At 32.9% G+C, this 11,870-nt stretch overlaps 1 protein-coding gene across 7 annotated transcripts in view; it reads right to left on the bottom strand.

Annotated features, from left to right (window-relative positions):
• The window catches only part of LOC139778508 (uncharacterized), a 30,631-nt gene continuing 18,761 nt past the window's right edge, over nt 1-11,870 (bottom strand). For 4 of the 7 annotated variants that reach the window (XM_071716450.1, XM_071716449.1, XM_071716448.1 and 1 more), the window contains exon 2: nt 1-11,804. In XM_071716450.1, coding sequence (XP_071572551.1) covers nt 4,388-11,191 — 6,804 coding nt within the window. In that variant the 5' untranslated portion in view covers nt 11,192-11,804 and the 3' untranslated portion in view covers nt 1-4,387. The remainder of the gene's footprint in view (nt 11,805-11,870) is intronic. The other 3 variants (XR_011719583.1, XR_011719582.1, XM_071716452.1) reach the window with 3 other exon arrangements.

The following is an 11,870-nucleotide window of genomic DNA, read 5'->3' as shown; positions in this document are numbered from 1 at the left end:
TAAAAAAATACAAATTTTATTTATTGTAAAAATATAGAAATATATTGATGTATAATCGATAAAGTACACATCGATAAAGCAATATATTATACACTTAGAAATACAATATTAAGTAATAATATTAATTTCGATAATACTGTACTCGTTAAAAAACAAATAATTAAAAATAAATAAGTTTTCTTATACGTACTACCAGTTAACATGTACTAGTTACATGCACAGTTGTAGTTAAATATGTAGATACATACATAATTGGTAAATATACACATTTTTAGTTAATTATGTAATTTACATGCATATTTGTAATTAATTACATAAATCATACGTAATTAGTTAACAAGCTTCATATTATAAGAATTAATTACTTTTACTTGTGTCATAGAACTGACTTTTTTCTGATGTTTTCTTTGTTTTTTTAAATCTCAGTTAATACATTTTAAAGTATAAAATACACGGATCCTAATATAAAATTTAATTAAATATAAATTAAATATAAATTAAATATATATACTTTTCAGAAAATTAGAACATGCAAGAAAATTCTATTTTTGAAAGAATGATTGTAACATTTTGCATTGGGTTGCTTAATAATAAGAAAATTTTCAAAAAATTTGTATGCTCTACTTCCGCATCATCTTTTTTCTTTAACTTTAAATTCTAATTTTCTTACCTTTCTTTTAGCTTACTTTAATTTCTTTCAAATGTGACTTTTCCTTAGTAACGCTATTAATAATGTCAACGACATTTGAACGTTTATATATATTTCTTTCTTCTAGATATTGATGTGATTTAATGTATTTTACAATTATAACATTTTATAAGTAGCAAAACCTATTTCTATAAAATATATATAGAAATAATGTATATATATAAACATACTTGAAAAATTATTTATTTCCTTATTTACTAATTATAGTCTTCCAAGGAAATCATAATATTTGTATTTTTATTTGGTGATGCTTCTGTATGTATTATATTATTTAGTAAATCTATAAAATTAAAATAATTATTATGAAATAATAAAAATAATAACTATAAAAATTTAAGAATAATTAATATACAGGGTGTTCAAAAAAGTACCAAATTTTAAGAGCATGTAGTATTCGTCAAAACAAACCAAAAAGTCTTAATTTCTCTTGCGGTTTCTCCTGAACGGTCTTGTGCACGAGACAGTTCTGACACGTACTATGCAATGCCGGGCAAGTAAAATTGTTCTGCAATTCGTGCAATCGTTTTGGCTATTCCCAGATATCCAAATATCTAGCTGTAAGTGCATGGTAGAGGTCCGAGATCATGGTCTGTTGTTCCTTGGGGATGCACTCCTTCCACTGTCCCTTCGCCGGCGTTTCTTTAAAGTCGAAGCTGTGTACATGCTTGTCATGTCAGTCGCCTTTTATCCTGATGTCCAGTACTTCCGGGGATGCAGTCTTCGCGGAGCGTTACATATTGGTATCGTGACCACTTTATAGTTTGGCGTGGGTCCCAGGTCATCTTGTTGAGAGTGCCCTTCCGGTATTTCAATTCGAAATCGTATTGTTGGAGTTTAAAGGACCAACTCCCCAACCATCCAGTCAGGGACTCCAACATTTGGAGCGTAAGGATTGATTATCGGATGATAATAATGAGATGGTATTTTTCTAGGTAGCCACGCATTCGCTTTATATCCTAGACAGTCAGATACTCCAGTCCAGACAATTACGTTCAGCTTTATTGAGCGTGCGGCTTGCGTACGCGATCATCCGCTCTCCTTCCGGGATGTATTGCGTTAGGACGACCACAAATCCTGTTGGGCATCTGTCTGTAGAATGAACTGCCGCGTGAAGTCGGGACACATATGTTCGGTGATTTCCTTGGCCTGTTTACGTACAAGTGCGATAAGCAGGGCGGTGATGATGGCGAATCTTTCAATAAATCACCAAGCAGACACCACTCCCAGGAACTGTCGTATTTGCCATACGTCCTATGGAACGGGCCAGTTGGTGATGGCACTAGTCTTCTCAGATCGGTCCGGATGTCCTCGCAGTAAATGATAGTTAATGCAATTGATGCAAAAGTGGCACTTGTCGGAATTGAGTCGATAGCGCGCTTTTCGGAGACAGTGGAATACTTCTTGTAACACGCAGAGATGTTCGTTGAAGGTCCGGCTATAAACGATGATATCGTCTAGGTCTAGGCATGCAAACACGTTGAGTTCCAGCTCTGGTGTCCAATAGTTGGAACGTTACGGGGACAAAGTGCAGTCCGAACGGCCCGTGGATGAACATGGCCCAGAATTGCATCAGGCCTTTGTCTGAGCACGATAAACGTGGTAATCTTTCTGCTTTTCGGAGATAGAGGCACTTACCAATATCCGTTTTTTAGGTCCGGCATTAAAAGATACCAAGCTCCCCGCAACTTATTGAGTGTCGCAATGATCCGTAACAAGGGATATGCGTCACTTCATTGATATGTCGGAAGTCGATAAAAAATCGGGACTTCCTATCCTTCTTCACATCCTAACTATATTGCATTGACTTTACACAATAATTACTGCTTTATTAAGCATTATAGAAAAAAATGACTCAAGACTTTTCGACTTAATTTTTGATAAGAAAAATTGCTGTGCACATAGTAAGCGCAAATTAAGTGACACCCTGTATATTTTATTATGAGTAAAAGTTTTAAACATGTTACTTGCATTTGCATGACATTGTTACAAAAAGTACAAAAATTAGAGTTTATAATAAATTATAATACATCTGTGGTGTTATTTTAAGCAAATATCTTTTTATTTGGAAGTACCACGCAAGAATTTTCAACGTGTCGTTTTCTCGCTTCTGACGTCACGATTCAACATGGCCGCGGCAGGTACCCAGGAGCCTTAAGAGTAGTAAATGTACCAATACCTGGACACGTACCATGTCTGGATACCTTTAAAAAAATATAAATTTATGGAAATAACCGTTTGGATATTATAACTAAAGTTTCAAACTACAAGAGAAAATATTTTTATTTCTGATTTTAATTCGCGTTATACTTATAAATAATAAAGTCCAGATATAAGTACATGTCTGGGTATTTTTACCTTATAGACTACTTGATCATTAATATGCATCAAAATACGAGAAAAATTATTTTTTTGCAAGATTAATAAGCTGATCCGCATCACACGATATGTTCCACATTACTCCAAAATCCACCATCGAAAAAACTGATATAATATTAAACTTACTATAAATAAACGAAATTTGATAGGATACCTTAAGGTATTATTATGATAATTATCACAAACATTTAACATTACAACCCAGTGAAAACTAAATTCAGATATCTTTAATAGTTTTCAAGTTATCTTAAGCAAGACTTAGGGTATCCCATAATACCTGCACTTTTTCTATAGAATTTTAACAACAGATGGTGATTTAAGACTGCACAAATGCGAGAGAATCATCAATTCTTTTCATCGTAGCCGCAATCAAATCATGTTTGTAACAAATATTGTCTCTCGTGGTCCTAATATTACCTATATCCTATATCAATTATAACACCACAAACGCAAGCTGATGACTATATATCCATCGCATAGGCAAGACTTGTACACGCTGGAGCTGAAAGATAGGCATTATCTTTTATTACATCTCAAAATAAGAAAAAACTGCTTGTACTTTCAGACAAATCCATACAGCACATGGATATCACCTGTATATACTGCGTATATACAGCACATACTCAGTACATACTCAGTATATTCAGTATATACGCAGTATATACGAATGATATCATGTGCTGTGTGGGAAACAGGACAGCCAAATTTTGATTATAATGCGCAATTTAAAAAACGCAAAAGTAAAAAAGTACTTTAAGCGGCTAAATGCACTGAAAACTAAATATAGTAAGAAAAAGACCAATACTTTTAAGGAGAGAAAAGCAGAACGCCACGAAAAATATATCCTTCTATGTTTTTAGAAATTCAAATATAAAAAGTAAGAAAAAGTGACTTGAAAAGTGGTATTAGACAGAACTTAATCACATAGCAAATGAAGAATTAATAGATTTAATTTCTATTCATCTAATTTCAACAATTCCAATTAAAGAAAATGTCAGTACATCTCGAAATTTTAAATTTTTTGGACGTGTTTCGTAGCACCTTTATTAGTTCTTATATAAAAAAAAATTCTTGCATAAATTAGAGTGTTATTAAGGTGTAGGCAGTATGGTGGTACATAGCCTTTCTCATATAACTGTCAAATCAATTAAAAGAATTAAAGTATTCGTAAAAATCATTAACTTTTATATAATATTTATATTTATCCCGTTTATCTCGGATAAGAAATATAATAAAATATTTATATAAAATATTTACGACAATACATGTTGTCCTGGATGTCCTTCGGATTTTCCGAGGATGTTATTGGCTCTGGAAAACAACTAAATATCCTGAAAATATCCCAGGACATCCTGGACATATTGAGAACAATCCTGAGGACATCCGGGACATATTCAGGACGATCCTGAGGACGTCTTGTGCTATCTGGGTATCAGCAGCAATGTTAATGTCTTTCTGCAGATACTGGAGAATTTCCGATGCACCGCTGTCATTATATTTTAATATATCATTAATCTTTTCTATCTTATTTAAAATATCCAAAACAGTGGGATGACTTGGTCCAAAAATAGCTTCGAGTTGATTAAAACATTCTCTGAAGGCTTTAAGAGCACCAATCCATTTACCTTGAGCAGAAAGTACATTTGCAATGTTGTATTGAGTAAGCAAGGTATTAGGGTTATTTGGTCCTAAAGAATTTTTCTGGATATTAAAAACTTCTTGAAAGGCTATCAAAGCTTTATGAAATTTTTTTTGACTGACAAATATTCCAGCCATGTTATGTAATGTCCACAAAGTACTCAAATGATTAATACCTAAAACCGCTTTCTTTTTTTCAAAAACCTCTTCATAAATTTTCAATGCCTCTTCATACTTACCCTGGTTAGTTAGTACCATTGCTATATTATGTTCAACACACATAACCGTTGAGTGATTTGCACCTAATATTTCCTTTCTTCTTTCCAAAATTGTTCTATTGATATTCAGTGCTTCAACGTACTTGCCTTGTTCCTCTAATACAAGTGCCATGTGAAGGTAAGTATCTAGAGTATCTAAATGATTTGGCCCTAAAACTTCTTCTTGCTTCGGAACTACTTCTTGATAAATATTAAAAGCTTCTTCATTCCTTCCCAGCATATGTAGCATTAAAGCAATTGTACTCTTTGTACTTAAAGTATTCTTGTCATTCAAACCCAGAATTTCTTTCTGTTTGCGAAAAATGTCTTCAAATGTACTTAAAGATTCTTGGTAAGCCCCTTGTGCGCATGATACTTGACCTATGTACATCTGAATATCTAAAGTGCCAGGATTATCTGACCCTAGTATTTCTTTTCTTCTTTCAAATGCGCTTTTGAAGAAATTTAAAGCCCTTTGATAATCGCCTCGATTAAAAAGCTCTATACCTAAATTAATCTGAGCGGATACATCACCTTGTGATACCTCTTTCAACTGTTCGACTTTTGAGAAGTTACTATGCACTGCAGCAACTACTAGCGTTTTGTTTTCTCTATCGCAAGCATTCATTATTGCTTTTACTGTATCAATATCCTCTATCTTGTTAAGATCATTAATAACTTGAGAATTATCATTTTTAATATGTTTAAATGAGTCACTTAGTAATTTAAATAAACTAGTTATACTTTTATTTACAGTAAAATCTGATGGTGTTTTACCATCATCAGAAACTGCATTATACACAGCACCATTAGATAATAGGAGCTTTACAACTTTTAAATGAGAGATCTTAGCAGCATAATGTAGAGGAGTAAATCCCTTGTTACCAACTGCATTAGGATCAGCTTTATTTTGTAATAGAATATTGACAATACTGTCATAGCCTTTCCACGCAGCATAATGTAATGATGTTCCCTTAGCATTTTTGGCGTTAACGACCGCACCTGCTTTAATGTAATTCTCAATTTCTGAAGAATCATTAAGTTTTGCAGCCGAAAACAAATTCTCAGTTAGTGTTAATAGATCGATAACGCTTTCGTCATCCGACATTTCTAAAGGTCTTGTAGAAGAATTGTCAACAGCGTTATAAACTGCTCCATTTTTTAATAAAACTTCAATAAAATTTCTATAACCGAAATTAGCAGCAACATGCATAGGAGTTAAACCATTAGCATCTTTAGCATTAACGTCAGCGCCTTGTGATATCAAGTACTTCGCAACTTCTAAATTCACTTTTATTGCAGCATAGTGTAGTAATGTCTGATTAGATATACCAGGATCATTAATACTTAAACCCTTACTAAGGAAAAATTCTACAGTATCTTTATAACCTTCTCTGGCTGCAATATGTATAGATTTTGAGCCAAAAATATTTTTAGCATTTACATCAGATCCCTTATCTACCAAATATTTTATCATCTCTAAGTTACTTTCTTCTGAAGCAATATGCAATATCGTATAATCATCGTTACGTTTAGAAACAATATCTATTTTCTTGTACTGCATTAACAATTTAATTACTTGTAAATGACCACGTGCCACTGCTAATTCGTCAGGTGTTCTATCGTCATTATTCTTAACATTAATATTTGCTTTATTATCCAGCAAAACTTTTACAACATTATCATGACCATTTACTGCTGCCAGATGTAATGGTGTAACATTTTCTGTAGATTTAACGTTGACGTTAGCTCCACCTGCTATTAAAATCTCAACGATTTCCTCATAACCCTCCTGCGCTGCAAAACATAATGGTGTTAGATTATCATAAGTTATGGCATCAACATCAGCTCCTCTTGCTATCAGAGCATTCACTACATCCGTATGACCTCTACCAGCAGCCCAATGTAATAGATCAGCATTTGCAGGATCTTTCATATCAACATAGGTTTTTTCTAGCAAAATTTCTACAATATCACTGTATCCAGCAAGAACTGGTAGTGACAAACATTTAATGCCTTCTGCGTTAACATTAGCCCCACTTGCTATAAGAACTTCCACGATTTCCCTGTAATTACATTTTATAGCAGAAAGCAATGGTGTCATGTTGTCGTTCTTAACATTAACATTGGCTCCATTTGCTGCCAGAATCTCAACGATTTCTTTATCACCTGCTTGCACGGCTATATGTAGTGGAGTATTATCTGCAAAATCTTTTGCATCAATTTGGGCTTTATTTTTTATTAAAAGATTAACAATACCTTTGTGGCCTTCTACAATAGCAGTGTGTAATGGAGTAAAACCATTAATAGCTCTAGTGTTAACATTAGCTTTGTGTTTTATTAGAAAACCGATAGTATCTTCACGGCCGCTAAGAGTAGCAAAATGCAATGGTGTCATACCACTATAAAATTTACCATTAATCTTAGATGTATCTTTTATTAAAAGATCAATACCGTCATGAGCTTTAGCCTCAATCTCAGCTTCACTTTTTATTAAAAGATCAATAATGTCTATGTGGCCGTTCAGAGCAGCTGCATGCAATGGTGTCATACCACCATGAGATTTAGCATTAACATTAGCTTTATTTTTTATTAGAAGATTAATAATGTCTGTGTGGCCTCGCATTGCAGCTACGTGTAATGGCGTTAAATTAGTAGTGGTTTTGGCATTAACTTTTGCTCCATTCTTTATTAAAACTTCAGCAACTTCCTTATGGCCACCTGCTGCCGAGCAGTCTAATGGTGTAGAATTATTTTGAGCCCTAGCACAAATGTCCACACCATGTTTAAGTAGAGCAACAACTATTCCTAGATGACCATGCGCGGCAGCAAGATGCAATGGAGTATAACTTGTAACAGTGGCAATACTAGCGTCGGCTTTATTTTTCAGTAGAGCTTTAACAATTCCCTCATGCCCATCTCTTGCAGCAAAGAGCAAAGGTGTACTATTGTAAAAAATGTTGACAGCATTAACATTAGCTCCATGCTTCAATAGAATATTCACTATTGACTCATGACCGTTTTCTACTGCATAGTGTAATGGTGTACAGCCACTTATGACTCGAGCGTTAATATCAGCTCCTTTTAGAATTAAAGCATTTACTACTTCCGGATGACCGTATAACGCTGCTGCATGTAACGGTGTCCAATCTTCATCATTTCTAACGTTAACATCTGCATTATTTTGAAGCAAAAAATTAACTAACTCCAGATGACCTCTCTCTGCAGCTATGTGCAATGGGATGAAGCCACCGTTAGTTTCATTAATATCAACGTTTACATCTTTTTTCAACAGAATCTTGACCACATCGATATGATTATTATTTATTGCACGGTGTAAAGCTGAAAGACCATAGTTATCTTGGGCAATAGCATTAGCTTCATTTTTTAATAAAACTTCAACAGTACCCTTGTGACCATTTTGAGTAGCAACATGTAGTGGTGTTTTGCCATTCGTATCTAGCTCGTCAACATCTAAACCTGCTTCTTTTATAAGAAATTCTACAATGTTTTTCCTTCCATGCGCAGCAGCAACATGCAATGGGGTTCGACCATTAATATCTTTCACATTAACGCTTAAATTTTGATCAAGAATAAATTTTGTAACTTCTAGACTAGGTCCCTTAACAGCAAAATGTAACGTAGTCCATAAATTAACATTTCTAGCATTAATATCTGCTCCTTTCTTTAGACAATCCTTTAAACTTTCTAGATTTTCTTCTTCCAAAGCAGCAAACATTCTTTCCTGATTAGTAATGGTATCTAAGTCTTGATTGTATTTCTCTCTCAACTTGAAAGAATTATCGCTTACCAACTTGCCAATTTTTTTCTTGCTTTTTATTATATTTCCTTCAGTAAGTTTTTTAGCGTTCAAAACAACTGCTATTGAAGGATCAGATAACAAAACGTCAACTAAGGCATTATCATGCGCTAAATGATTACGTAAACATTTTCCAGTTAATAAAGGTGTGTTATCGTCTAAAAAAAGTAGATTATTTTCCAAGTAATGCTCTGAGGTATCTAAAATTGACATTATATCTAGTACAAGCATTTCTACTAGTGTTTGCAATTTTTTATCATTCTTAAAGAAAGGTAATTTTTCAATTAATTGATCACTCAATGCGTTATTACTTAAAATACTTTTCAGTTCAGATAGCTTCAGGGTAAGCTGGTTATTATATTCTTCTTCTGTTATATCGTAAGTCTTCCTTTGTTTATAAGTAGAAATAAACGAAGCGTTTTCATTCAACATTCCACTTAATTTCTTAATCCATCTGATATCACTTGTTCCAAATTGAGGAATATAAAAAAAAATTTCGCAAATTAATGTGTTTACTCTAGCAAGGTTGTCATCTCGTATTCTTAATCTAACACTACGAAAAATTTTCATTACCAACTCAGAAATTTCGTTAAGATTATGAGGCTTTATTTTCAAAGTCATATTCTCTAATGTTCGTTTAGCAAAAATTTTCGTTCCTTTAATAACGTTGTAGTCAAACTTAACATTTTCACTCAAACTGATTAAGCCCTTTATTAATTGATATCCTGTAATATAATCAGTTTGGATATTTTCTGACCGAGTTTCTGCACAACTGATAATGTTATTAATTTTATTAAACAACTCATTTTCATAATTCGTCTTTTCAGTTATACAATCGCTTAATTTTTTAATGAGTTTTTCAAGTTTTTCATATTCCATCATTTTAAAATTTTCCGATATCATTTCATCCAATTTAACATTACTAAATATTTCAGCAATTTCTTTTATCTCGCCTGAGCTCTCACTATCAGCAATTTTTTTTAGCAGCATTCTGATCGTTCTAATTTTTTTACTGTAAAGAATAGCAGTAATTACAATATCGATTCTTTTAGTATCATTTTGAACACCGGTAAAAAAACTAACATCTGTATTTTCCTCAATTTCTGTTCTCTTAGAGAGTGAATAAGCATGCGATAATGAATTACGTAAGTCTATAATTATTTCTCTTGTGTTTTTTGGTAACGATAATAGCAAAAGCTCACTTGTAGTATTAGATAACTTTGGAGATTCTAAAGTGTTTTTTAAATGCTCACCGATAACCTGCAAAACTCTTGTAATAATTAACTGTCCTTCCCTTCTTTTAGGATCAGCCGATAACGCCAACTTTATATAATCACTTATTTTCATTAAAGAATGGATATCCCTAATTTGTTGATAATCGTCATACAACTCTTCAAATTGAGGATAACTGCTAATAATCTCGGCAACAACTTTCTCGCGTTTTAACTTTGGAAGATCAGCAAATTTACCAATGTTTACACTTCCTATATTATCTTTTATATCTTCAAGTTTCTTTGCAAAATTTTCTAAGTGATTTAATATTTTGCTTTTATTCAGCGTAGCATTATAAAATAGATTAATTTCTTGTCGTTTTGTGTGAGAGGAAATAAAACTGACTAAACAAAACTCCATTTCTTCCCACGGCAATCTATCATAGGTTGAGTTCAACTGTCGCTTTAATATATAAATATTTTGGGCGATAAATTTTGCTACAAATAAAGCCCTTTTATCTACTTTTTCCGCGTTTGAGTAATCTGTCTTCAACAAGTTAATGTTTTGAAGTGTTAATTCAATCCGTTCTCTGATATTATTAAGACAATTCTTCACATTTTTATCTTTTCGAGAACCATTAGAGAAGAAACGGAGGTTTACTAACTTATTTTCAACAAAAATTTCCATTTCGGCTGATAATGGTACGTCCTTTAATTTTAATTCTTCATAAGCTCTTGAAAGTATTGTATCCAATTCTCCCAAATAAACAGCAAAATATTTACCTGGCCATTTACTAATGAGTGTATCAAGAAGCTCAACATTGCATGAACGTATAGCATAATAAAAGGCATTATGGCACGTTTCATCTTCATCATCTGGCAGTATAGTGTTTCTTCCAGTAACAATAGACAGATTATTTAGAATTTTACCGTCACTATCAAATAGATACTCTAAAATTTTTACTTTATTATGTTTGCAAGCTAAGATAACTAAATTAGTGCTTCTAACAGGATTGCTGGCATTATCATAATAATCTCTTAAAGTTATTTGATCTTCTGCGTTACTTATGTTGTCAATTAAATTACTTAATTTTTTTAAGCTATCAATATTATCCACTGATATTGTCTTTTCAAGTTCAGTTAAAACTTGGAAATAAAGTTCTCTTGTTTGTTTCTTCATATTTTTTGTATTCTGTTATAAATTCCTCTTTAGATTTAGAAGTGATAAAAGCTATAGCTGTCAAAAATCAGTTTGTTTTTGTGTATCCTTCTCTCTATAAACTTCTCTAACAATAAGATCCAATTATTCCAGCAGTAGGATGACAAAATTGATTTAAAATGGCACGATTAAAGAAATACTTCTTGACACATGTCTAAGTAAGCTAAAAGCTATGCTAATATGTTTTTAGATAATATTGGAAGTGACACAGAGAAGAATCAACCACAGGTCAAAAGCATAAGAACAGGCCAGTAATGTTCTGTTGGTCTGCAATACGCTAAAGGATGTAAAGTCTTGTATTTTTCGCAATTTAAATTTCAAATTAGTTAAGTCTGTGTTTTTTAAACTACAGTTATGACTGAACGGACGTTATAAAAAATAAACAAAATTGATTCAGTCCTTATGGTTACTTGATTTCACCATCAAGAAGAATTCCTCTGATTGATAATCTTTTCTTCCTTTGTTACAGGTACCGACGTGTCAGACTCAGCTGCTCACTCCACTAGGATCGGCTTATATCTCGTATAGATTGTTCTCAGTAACAGGTAAGTATTCCTCACAGTAGACAGTTATTCTACGCAACAGAGAACTGTTATTAATTTGGTTTCAGATATCAACGACACCCGGAATAGCAGCGTGG

This window comes from Temnothorax nylanderi, unplaced genomic scaffold (genome assembly GCF_030848795.1).
Source record: "Temnothorax nylanderi isolate EJ_2023f unplaced genomic scaffold, tnyl_v1.0 TNYL_tig0186_pilon, whole genome shotgun sequence".
NCBI lineage: Eukaryota > Metazoa > Arthropoda > Insecta > Hymenoptera > Formicidae > Temnothorax > Temnothorax nylanderi.
Note: the sequence above shows the minus strand (reverse complement) of the source record. Positions and strands in the feature narration are given on the sequence as shown.